The sequence below is a fragment of the Nylanderia fulva genome, unplaced genomic scaffold (genome assembly GCF_048542155.1).
Source record: "Nylanderia fulva isolate GAGA-0341 unplaced genomic scaffold, ASM4854215v1 Scaffold605, whole genome shotgun sequence".
NCBI lineage: Eukaryota > Metazoa > Arthropoda > Insecta > Hymenoptera > Formicidae > Nylanderia > Nylanderia fulva.
The window spans coordinates 48,780-61,504 of NW_028190705.1; the positions used below are offsets into that span (position 1 = coordinate 48,780).

General features: G+C 35.2%; 1 protein-coding gene across 1 annotated transcript; it reads left to right on the top strand.

Moving 5' to 3' along the window:
• Positions 1-7,637: 7,637 nt before the first annotated feature.
• On the top strand, positions 7,638-9,594 carry LOC146720801 (uncharacterized). Its single transcript, XM_085488022.1, has one exon. The coding sequence runs from the start codon at positions 7,692-7,694 to the stop codon at positions 8,799-8,801; it is 1,110 nt and encodes a 369-aa protein (XP_085344148.1). The 5' UTR covers positions 7,638-7,691; the 3' UTR covers positions 8,802-9,594.
• Positions 9,595-12,725: the final 3,131 nt, after the last annotated feature.

Genomic DNA, 12,725 nt, shown 5'->3' on the forward strand with positions numbered 1-12,725 from the left:
GCGTTATTTACTAACATCTACTAAAAGGCAAATGAAAAATATTGGATCGAAAAGGTCTAAATAGCTTAGTTGGTAAGAGCAATCGCCCGAAAAGTGAAAGACGTGGGTTTGATTCCCGCTTCAGCGACTTTTCGGACCTATATTTTTCTCGCCTATTTTTCTATATGTAAGTTCGAGGTTAATTAATATATGGAATTTAGTAATCTCAAACCAAGAGATACAGTTACGAAAAATTAATTTTCGCGCTTGGGCTTTATTGACCAATTTAAATATTATTATATTATTATTAATAATATTGAGAGCCGATAAAAATATTTTCTTATTAAATTTATTGAAATTTAAAGTTTCAAATTTTAATTAGATAAAAAATAATACATACTTTATAATTAATGTAATAATCTTTTTATACTAATTCCGACACCTCTTTCTCTTCTCTCTTTCTGATGAACAACACACAATTCTTTACATTATCACTTCACAAGATGAAATGGCCGCTTTTCAAATGATAGACGTTTATATACTAGCTACGTTTGGTGTTTCTATATCACAACATTATAAAAATTGTATTGTGGAAACATAATATTAATACACACGCACGCATTTCAGTATATGTGATCGTACTGGTTTTCGACTTCTAATAATCAAGAACTCATTTTTATGAAGGAGAGTGTGATATGGTACGTAAGTGTGCGTCAGAAATGATGAGTTTGGTCAATACGGAATCCTTTGGGATGATCAGAGGATGTTTTGCACTTGATGGTAATAGAGAAGATTGGAGCCGGCCTCCAATTCGCAATAGTTCAGTAGTATCCATGAACAGAGTAAGTCATAGAAGCGGATTAAACCAGGACAATGGTTGTCCTTTGAAAAAGATCTTGATTTCTTGTCGGAAATGATATTGCTGGATTGTCCTAATCCAGCAGAATTTTGTAGCTTCCAGTTCTTATAGAGTGACTTTTGATTTCCGCGGAATCGATTGATTACCCGTCGACATGTCGCAGTGATCCGTAGTAATCGGTTTAAGTATTAGAGTATCTGTCAAGAAGGTTCCATGGTTCCATAGATTATCGTTGGTGACGGTGGAGACTTAAACTTGTCATTCTATGAGGTTGTTATTAGAAGACATCATTTGCGGCTTCTTTGGCCACATAGATGGTTGTCGGTACAGCCATTGAGGTCTAGTCTACCATACGGAAAGTTCAGATAGTTGAGTGGGCGTTACTCCTCTGGTAGTTAAACCGCCGGGTTTCCTTGACCCGGAACAAATCGCCAGATTTGTTGTAGTATTGTTTCTTGGATATGACACACCCGATTATGGACGAAGTCCTTCCACCGAGAAAGTTGGTTATTTATCTAGATATGAGTAATAGACGAGTGTGTTTATAAATATACAGGAACACTTTCAAGTTTAAAATTTGTATGACATGAGAAGCCAATTTTGTTAATAATATGGCTTTTGCAAGTTCCAGATTGTAACGATGCACCTTTCCCGACGCCGCGGATCGGCTTGCCGGTTCCAGGATTCGGGAGAAGAGGGAGACTCAGACTTGCTTATTCCTTTACAAAAATGCTTTATTTATTGAAAATAAAAAGTAGAGTGTCCGCTGAGGACTTATAGGCCACCCTGCGGGTGATACGGATTGAGGCTATATAATGCAAAAGAAAATATATTATATTTTGCCCCGAAGGAACGTACTGCTAGTTACGTTGTATAGTGGAAATCGGATCTAATGCGCCGAAGGCGTATAGTCTAGACGGTGACAAAAGACTTACAGATTACCTGATATATACAATGCGCGGCGGTCGAACTCAATACACAGTGGCGTATATCCTATGACGGTGTCCGGAAGGGACCTACAAGTCACCCGGTATACAAAGACTGGATATATAATGTACGGAGGCGTATAGCCTATAACGGTGTCCGGAAGGGACTTACAAATTGCCTAATATGCCCGATGCAGGGGGGACGAGGTATTCCGGAAACCAGGGAGTTCGGCCTAACGACGGGAAGCCCGTCGCCCGGTTTGTAGCAGGAAGAGACCGGAAACCGGGAAACCCGGCCTAACAACGGGAAACCCGTTGCCCGATGCAAACGGATGGAACTAGAAACCGAAAAGCCCGGCTTAACAGCGAGAAGCCCGCTGCCTGGTATAGGAATTTGGAACGGGACTGGTGCCAACTCATCTGCCGAGCCAGCTTATATACCCGGTCGGCGGCCTCCTGCCATGCGTCGGGTGCATAGCGGGGGTAACGCAACGGCGCAGTAGTGGGGCGCCCCCGGAGTGAGGCTGCTCGTGTACGGCGTTTAGGGGGTGTTTTAGGCGCTAGAGACTCATGTGGCGGGCGGATGTTTGGCCCGCGAGGCGATAGTAACGGCGATACCGCGTTACAAGACGTGGGATAGTAAGTCTTTTTAATAGAGCCACTTTGGTTTTTGAGCAAATTAAATTTACTTGTATATCACCTTCTGTTGAAATAGATCTTAAGTAAATAGCGGCAGACATTGCTTGCTGCGATGCATCACAGAATCCGTGAATTTCAATGTGATGATTCGATTTATAGCCTAGCCAGCGAGGAAAAGTTAAGCTCAGCATCTCTTGCAGTTGATCAACGAAGGATGTCCATTTGTTAAAAATAAATGGAGGCAGAGGATCATCCCAGTCGAGTTTCATTGACCACAGTTCTTGAATGAGGATCTTTGCTTTCGAGAACAGGGGAGAGCAACCCGAGAGAATCAAATAACTTCGCAATGGTAGATAGAATGGCTCGTTTTGTTATTACTTTCGCAGGTGACAACTGCAGTGTAAACTGGAAAGTGTCAGTTGATGGTTTCCAACATAATTTGAGGACGTGAATAGTCACATCTTTATCAATCTGTAGAGATGAAGTATTAACTTGTTTGTCGAAAGGAACTGATTGTAGGATATTAGGATGGTTGCTTATCGATTTTTGAAGCGGAAAACCGCCTGCCATGCAGAGTTGATTTAATTCTTTGACAAAGTCTTGAGCTTTTTGAATGGTATCAGCTCCCTCAAATAGGTCATCGACATAGCATTCTTTGTTTAAAATTTGTGTAGCTAAGGAAAATTTGTCTCCCTTATCGTCCAGCAACTGCTTTAATGTTCGAAGTGCAAGAAAAGACGCACAAGCAGAGCCATAAGTGACGGTTGTCAGTTGGTAGGTGAGAATATTATTGGATTGATCAATTTAGACAATTTTCTAGAAATCCCAGTTATCTCGATGTATCTTGATCTGTCTGTACATGTTTTCAATATCAGACGAAAAAATGTAACAGAACTGTCGAAACCAGACAAGAACGTCGAACAAGTCTATTTGTAGTTTAGCTCCTGAGTGTAGTAAATCATTTAACGAAACGCCTGTGGTCGTGCGACTTGAGCCATTAAACACAATCCTTAGTTTTGTAGTTAGACTTTGTTCACGAATAACCCCGTGATGTGGAAAATAGTAGTTCCGTTGAGATTCTGAACTTGTTGAGCAGTCAAGAACAAGAATCATACGTTGTAGATCTTTATATTCATTCATAAATTTCGAGTACGCTTGTGCATATTGAGAATCAGATGCAAATTTTTTGGATAAGGTTTTTCATCATTCAAATAGCTTTAGTTCGAGAGTTGGCTAGTTCAGTAGTAATATTCTTAAATGGGAGTGACAATAACGTCTTTGAGCGTCCCGAGAGTGAGTTGTCTTGAAATGTTGTTTACACTCCTGTTCTTCCGTGGAGATTGCAGAATTATGTCGTGATGATATTTCTTCGAGTTCTCAGAATCGGTGCAATAGATCATGCAGCTCCCAACAATTAATTGATGCATGATAACTTTGTATTCCACTACACGTTGAGTTTGAGTCTGATGAACCAGAAATGATGCATCCAAATTTGGTTAATTGAGCAATAGGAGCATTTACGTGTCTTTTTATAATGCCCTCTTCGATGATTTGATATATATCAGCTCTTAATATGATGTCGATGAGTCCTGGAATTGTAAAATCTGGGTCTGCTCATTTTAATCCCTCGATGTGTGGCCATTTTGATAAATCAATCTGTATAGATGGAATTAAAGTGGTAAGTTTAGGTATATAAGCCGAAACGAATTGTTCAAAGTTACCGTCAGAAGGTCTTAATTTGAACGAAGTAGTGCCTCGAGTTTTGCAGGATCTCTAGATTCTTACATCGACAATGGAAGAGACGACTGTCTTCGATAAAGTTTTAATCGTTGTACAAGACGTTCTAATATTAGATAAATTTCAGAGCTTTGATCAATTAATGCTCGAGCTCTGGATAGTTCCCCATTTTGTGATACAACGATTACTTGAGCAGTTGCCAGAAGTACACATGATGAGATCTTCGGTGAGGATGTCGAATGTAATACATGCTTCTCGTTTGTATTACTGGTTGTAGAAAATTCGGTTGATTTAGGTGTTCTAGATTCAGAAGTAGACGATTGAGTTTTATTTTGATGTATGGAGATGTGATGCTTGCGTCAACACTTGTGACATCTTTTTGTTATGCGACAAGCAGACACTCTATGAAGCCCCACGTAATTATAACATAATTTATGTTTTGTAATAATAGCTAGTCGTTCAACAGTTTTTGAGGTGTATTGCTAGCAAGTTGATGTATAATGTTTTGCTGCACATATTAGAGCACGAACTAGAGCTGTTGGAATTATTCTCCTTTGTCTTTCCTTGATAGTGTGACTTTATCGAATGTTGTTGTGACTGCGAGAGATTCTTTCCACGACGAGATTTCTCAAACGCTTGTAGAAAATGCAATTTGGTGAATAGAAAATCAGTGAATTGAGTCCAGATAGGAGGTTTCTTAGATGATCCGAGATGATTTTCCCATGCCCTCACAGATTCTGAAACCAATCTCTGAACGGCAATAAAGACAAGAAAATTATCTCAATAATGCACAGGTCGTTCAAGAGTCTCTAACGTTTGGTAGGTTTGCGTGATATTGGTATAGAGTTGTTCAATTTCACTATTTGATTCTTTGGTCATACGCTTTAGAGATAGTAGTGAATAAAGAGCAGCATTTACTAATAGTCATTTGTTTTCATAGAATGAAATTAATGCTTCCCATGTCTTCTGGAAATTGTCTGCGGTGAGTGTCGTATTTTGCAACAAATGAGCTGCGGAACCTACAAGACTGGTCTTTAAATACTGCAGTTTTTCAACAGAGCCAAGAGTGGGATTAGTTAATATAAGAGAAATAAATAAATCTTTAAAAGATAACCAATCAGCTGGGGTGCCATTAAAGTTAGGGATGTCGATTTTTGGTAATCGAGCATGCTAGTAGGACGTTGGAAAGCTTGATGTCTGAGAAAGAGACTGCGAAAATGTTCTTTGCATAGTTTTTTGTACAGAGTCGAGTAGTATACTCATTTTCTCCACTGCCTCCAAATAACCTTTATGCGTTATGGAATAGAGATTTTCTGAAAAGTATGAATGTTCGCTTGATTGTAATTGTTCCTCAGAATCTAACTCATTGTCAGTCATTGCTAATCCAATGGCTTCGTGAGAGGTAGAGAACATCTCCCATATTATCTTTAGAAAAGTGAGACGAGCCTGTACCCTTTGAGATGTTATATTTGATTACCCAACTTATACAACAATTTGGTTAAGTTATCAATTGCATTGGCAATTAAGTCCATTAATACGAACTGTTGCTCTATTCGATTCTTTACGTGATTGAGCTTCATTTTCTCTCTCTTCAGTTATCCACTAGCATCCGGCTCAAAGGATCAAAAAATGTTAAAAACCATTGTGATTCTATATCTGGAAGGACGCAGCTGGATGACAAAAAAAGGAAATGTTTGAATTAGTATAAAAGTAATATATTATATAAATATATAGTTTTATTAAGAGTATTGTAATTCATAAAGTAATATATATGTAAAAGTTACAAGTTATTTACTGTACGAATAGACAGTTGCGTATACAAAATAAATCCAAAAAAATATTGGATGCATAAAACAAGACTAGTTTTTTCGTCTCGATCAGTCAATACTATTTTAAAATAAAATTTAATTTCTACGTTAAAACAAAAGTAACTTTTTTAAACTATTAAAGTTCTTATTACAATTAAAACTTAATTGATGTTATCAATTAAATAAAGAAACCAAAATAACTCTAAAACTAATAAACTTGAATATTTAAAAATATAATTAATCGTATATATATACAATATATATAGATGTATATGTATATATACATAAATATATATATCCATTTTTTTGCGTAAATATGTGTAATATTGTCACAGTGACATGTCCAAACTTATTAAACCTAATATATGGCAATAATTTTTAAATTACATAACTTTTTAGTACACAATGTATACTTTGGGGACTTTAAAATATATATATATATATATATATATATAATAAACGATTATTTCAAGGACAGTCCTTGAATTATACATTTCACATATATGACGGACGTTTTTACCCTGTCCTCAAAGTATGCGTTTAAATTTTAGGTTTTCCTTATGTTAAGTCCTTTGAGGGCTTTCATATATATACATGTATATAATAAACTAATACTTTGGGGAGAGTTCTCAAACTATACAATTTATATATATGATAAAAATATTTATATTGTCCCCAAAACATGCGTTTAGAAGTATACTTTATAGTAACCGCATACTTCGAAGACTATTATACGCAAGATGTATTTGAATGGTCTGTACAAACCTACAAACTTTGAGAATAAATTCCAGGGATCTAAACACAAGCAAAAAATGCTATAAACATGGGATCAAAAATGCTTGTTCCTAGAATTACCATGGTTCGAAAAGTTTTCCTGTAATGACTGAAAAAATTATATCAAACCGCATAAAAGTTACAAACTGTTTATTTATTTTATCGGTCTTGCCACAGATATAATAAAATAGTACACACACTGACTAGCAAATCCGTTGAAAAATCCTGATGTCTGCGACATACCTAAGTTTTTTGAAATTTAACGGAGGTCATTTCGAGCATTTACTATAGCAAGTGTACTGTTGCATTATATCCGTGACAAAACCGAGGAAATAAATAAACAGTTTGTAATTTCTATGCAATTTCGTATAATAATTTCAATTATTACAAGAAAACTTTGAACCGTAATACTTAATGAGATAAAAATAAGAAAGCCGGACTCCATTCCTGTCGTCGAGCATTCATCTTAAATATTAAAATTAATAATGATTAATTTACTATTTATTATTAGCATTAGTTTATAATTTATTATTGTTATACTTATATATATGTAAAGAAAAGTACTTTCTTCATTTGAATCGGCCGCGCTACATGAGTGACAGTAGGCGGAAGTTGGTAACATTGATCAAGAGAGATAGATAGAGAAGGAGATAGATAGAGAAGGAGATATATAGAGAAGGAGAGAGAAGATAATAAGCACGTGTGCGGAATTTACAAAAGACATTGCGATAGAAGGATTGTTCGAATAAAGAGTGTAGAGAGAGAGTAATTAGAGGTAACGGAGAAAGAAACTTTAATTGTCGTTTCTCTTGTTACAGGTAAGATTGTAAATATTGTACATAAAATGTTAACACAGTGATTAAAATTTAAAGAAAACTCTCTTGTTACAGAGCAACACATTGGTTTTCTTTTCGAAATCCTCAATAATAGAACCATCTTACAAAACGACAATTTCAACCACTTACAACAATGGATAAACTACAGTTTGAGTTCACAATAGTCGCTTCTCCAAAAGACGAAAAATCAAATACGATAGGCATAACCTCAATTAGAACGGAAGACGGTTTAACGTATGTCTTACAAGGAGACCATAGATACATAGCAAACCATACAGAATTAATGAAAACAGAGAACTATGTGAAAGCAAAGAATAGCTTAAAAAAAAGACATCAGTCAAGAAAAGTATGGATCTCTATGACAGAAGAGTTGAAAAAAATTTATATGGACCAGGATGGTAATATACAGTTCGCAGATGAATATTTACAAGAAATAGAAGAAAAAGACAGAGCTGATATAAGAAAAGATGATTTGAGTAAGATACTAGAAAAATTGATGGAAACATCACAGAAAAAAGAAGGGGAGAAAAATTTAAAACAAATTGCAGATAAGTATATGATTGAAAAATTTACTAGTAAACACTCAAATGCCAAACTATGGATAGAGACATTTGAGAAGGAATGTACGAGGTTTGATATCATAGAAGATGAAATGAAAATAGAGATATTAAGATTGTTTTTGGATAAATCTTGTTCGGATTGGCACTGTGCAACGTTAACGAAACTGACAGTTACTGCTAAATGGAGGGAATGGAAAGATAGATTTCTAGAGACCTTCGCTGATAAAGGATGGAACACAGTAACATATGCTTTGTCATTTAAATATAAGGAAGGATCTCTTATTGATTACGCAATGAGAAAGGAAAGACTTTTGCTCGACATGAATAAAAATATAGACACAAAAACATTAACGACCTTAATAGCAGTGGGACTGCCAGGTTTCATTATGGATAAAATAGATAGAGAAGAATGTGAAGATTCAACAAAACTATTTAATGAAATAAGAAGATATGAGAGTTTGGTGAATAAAAAAAATTTTTCACAGAAGAAAGAAGAAAAATTTGAAAACAAAAGAAAAACTGGAGAAAAAAAGCCATGCAAGAACTGTGAAAGTTTAAACAAAGGCATCAGATATCATCCAATGGAGTCATGCTGGTTTAAGAAGAAAGAAAATAGTAAGCCTAGCGTGGTAGGAAACAACTCAGTAATAGAGGTAGAATTGAACACAGAGGAAAAAAACTAGATATAACACCATTAGTCAAAATCAAAGTAGTACTAGAAGATAAGTTGGAGATAGAAGGGATCTATGACTCAGGGTCCCAAATCTCACTAATAAATTCAAAATTAGTTAAAGTCATAAAAGATAAGGATATAAATAAAATACAATTAAAAACGGCTAATGGTGTAAAGAGAACAAATGGTTTAATAACTATTAAGGTAAAAATCTTCAATACTGAAGAAATGACAGATGTACATATTGTTGAAAGAGACGATTTTGAAGACTTCATTATCGGACTAGACATGATAAAAAAGTTTAGGCTAGTCCAGAAGGAAAATTTAGCAATAGAACAAGCGAGAGATATAAATTTAAAAGCTGTAAACAAGACAAATTATAATCAAGATAGGATAGAAGAGTATTCAGTGAATTTTAATGAACATATAAAAGAAAACGAATTTAAAATAAAAATAAACCACCTGGATATGAATAAAAAGAAAAAAATAGAAAAACTTATTAAAGAACATAAGAGAGTGTTTGCAAAGGATAAGTACGACATAGGTACTGTAAAAGATTATGAAGCTCGGATAGATCTATTGATTGATAAATACTGCAGTAAAAGGCCGTATAGATGCACAATAGATGATAGAAAGGAAATCGAAGAACAAGTTGCAAATCTTTTAGAGAGACACCTCATTGAAGAATCATATAGTCCGTTTGCAGCACCAGTAACATTGGCATTTAAAAAAGAGGAAAACAAAAAATCTAGACTTTGCATTGACTTTAGAGACATAAATAAAATAATAGTACCACAAGCTCAACCGTTCCCGATAATAGATGATTTAATTATAAAAACAAGAAACTGCAAATATTTCACAACATTGGATATCAACTCAGCGTTCTGGTCCATCCCACTCCGAATTGAAGACAGAAGTAAAACAGGTTTCGTTACACAAGATGGACACTACCAATGGACCTGTCTACCATTTGGTTTGAAAACATCGCCGGCAATTTTCCAGCGAATCTTAAGTAGCATATTAAGAAAACATCGATTAATAGGATTTGCAGTAAACTACATCGATGACATCTTGATATATTCAACATCGTTCGAGGAACATGTGGAACATATAAGGCAGGTACTAGAATCAATAATAAAAGAAGGCTTTAGATTGAAGTTTAAGAAGTGTACGTTCGCTTCAGATTCGATTAAATATTTGGGCCATATAATACAGAACAACTCGGTAAAACCAATTAAAGACAACCTAGCTTCAATTAGAGATTTCCCCACTCCAAAGACGCAAAAAGATATAAGACGGTTTTTGGGGAAAATAAACTTTTATCATGAGTACATACCAAGAAGCGCAATAATTTTAGATCCGCTACATAAGCTGTTACGGAAAAATGAAAAATATATATGGTCAGAAGAGTGTGAAAAATCATTTAAGAAAATAAAAGAACTCATGTGCTCCCAACCAATATTAGAAATATTTGATAAAAATTTACCTATAAAAATCTACACAGACGCATCATTAGAAGGTATTGGCGCAGTGCTGAAACAAGAACAACCAGGGGGAAAAGAAAAGCCAGTTGCATATTTTTCGAAAAAACTGAATAAAACACAAAAAAGGAAAAAAGCCATATATTTAGAGTGTTTGGCAATAAAAGAAGCGGTAAAATACTGGCAACAATGGTTAATAGGAAAACCCTTCACAGTATACTCGGACCATAAGCCTTTGGAAAACCTAAATATAAAAGCAAGAACAGATGAAGAACTGGGCGATCTAACCTATTATTTATCACAATATGATTTCAAGATAACATATTTACCAGGGAAAAATAATGTAGAAGCAGACTGTCTGAGCAGAAACCCAGTGTTGGAAGCAAAAGAGAACAAAGAGGAAGTGTTGAGAATAGTAAACTTAATAAAAATAGATGAGGTAAAAAGAGATCAAGAGAAAAACCGGGCAATAAAAAATGAGAGACCAAACATAATAAATAAAGATGGAATATTTTACAAAAAAATAAAAAAAAAAGAAAAAATAATTCTATCAGAAGATTTCAGTAAGAAGATTATCAAGGAAGTCCACGAAGAATGGTGTCATATAGGCATTAGACAAACGCAGAAGAAAATTAGCCCAATCTACACAGCGAAAAACTTGACAAGAAACATAAAAGAAGCATGTAAAAATTGTGAGATATGTAAGAAAAATAAATCGAGAGGTCAAGGAAAATACGGGCTAATGTCACACCTGGGACCAGCAACGAAGCCGTTTGAAATAATGTCGATAGACACCATTGGCGGCTTCGGAGGATCTAGATCAACGAAGAAATATTTACATTTGCTAGTAGATCATTTCACAAGATATGCCTTCATTTCAACATCAAAGACACAGAACGCTAATGATTTTATCAGATTAGTGAAAAACGTAACAGAAACGGATGAAATTGGGATGATCCTCACAGACCAATACCCAGGAATAAACTCAGAGGGATATAAAGAATTCTTACAAAAAAATAATATAAAACTGGTCTTCACAGCAGTAAATACACCTTTCTCCAATGGCTTGAACGAGAGACTAAACCAAACGATAGTGAACAGAATTAGATGTAAAATAAATGAACGAAAAAAAAAAAGCTTGGACAACAGTGGCAAAAGAATGTATCGAAAAATATAACGAGACAGAACACTCAGTAACAGGTTTTGCACCACAATATCTGTTAGATAGCACGAACGTTTCTACAGCACCTGACGAAGTAAAAGGAAAAACCACCATAGAAGATTGGACCAAGGATAAAAGAGTAGCATTGGAAAACACTATCAAATCACATGATTACAACAAAAAAATATTTGATAAAAACCGTAAACAACAAGAGTTCAATATAGGAGACAGAGTATATATAGAAAACGGTAATAAACTAAATAGGACAAAGCTAGACGAATTAAGAATAGGACCTTTTGAGATAACAGAAAAAATATCAAATACAATCTACAAAATAAACACAGGAAGAAAAAAATCCGAAACAGGCCTATTCCACATTACAAAACTAACACCTATCTCAAATAATAAAGAAGAAGCAAGCAAAGAAGATTAAGGAAAAAAAAAAAAAAAAAAAAAAAAAAGATATACAAGTCAAGAAACAACCATTATTATAAATCTTCAACCCTAGGGGGGGAGATGTAAAGAAAAGTACTTTCTTCATTTGAATCGGCCGCGCTACATGAGTGACAGTAGGCGGAAGTTGGTAACATTGATCAAGAGAGATAGATAGAGAAGGAGATAGATAGAGAAGGAGATATATAGAGAAGGAGAGAGAAGATAATAAGCACGTGTGCGGAATTTACAAAAGACATTGCGATAGAAGGATTGTTCGAATAAAGAGTGTAGAGAGAGAGTAATTAGAGGTAACGGAGAAAGAAACTTTAATTGTCGTTTCTCTTGTTACAGGTAAGATTGTAAATATTGTACATAAAATGTTAACACAGTGATTAAAATTTAAAGAAAACTCTCTTGTTACAGAGCAACACATTGGTTTTCTTTTCGAAATCCTCAATAATAGAACCATCTTACATATATATATATATATATATATATATATATATTGTGACGTGACATTTTGTACTGTCCGTCACAAGGGCCGAAGGCCCGGCCGGGAAGGCGGGAACTTCGGGAACCTTTGCTCTCTCGCCAATCTTTGAGAGAGAGAGAGCACCCGAACAATCATTTTGCGTTTTCTACCGCGTCGGAGAATGCACTTCGCGCATCCGTTTCGCGAATTACTTTTTGTATGATTTTTGTTTGAGCGATTTTTTGGCGTTTTCGGCGAGCAATTTTGCATAGGGTACGTGTCCAAAACCCAGGCCAATAAAAAAGATGAGAGACGGAGAGGCCAAGAGGACATTGAGGGCCACAGGAGCCACCAATCCCGGGTCACGCCCGGTAAAATTATTTT

Bases quoted from the DNA above. Each gene is read 5' to 3' on its own strand.
- LOC146720801 (XM_085488022.1), top strand. From the start codon at position 7,692: ATGGATAAACTACAGTTTGAGTTCACAATAGTCGCTTCTCCAAAAGAC.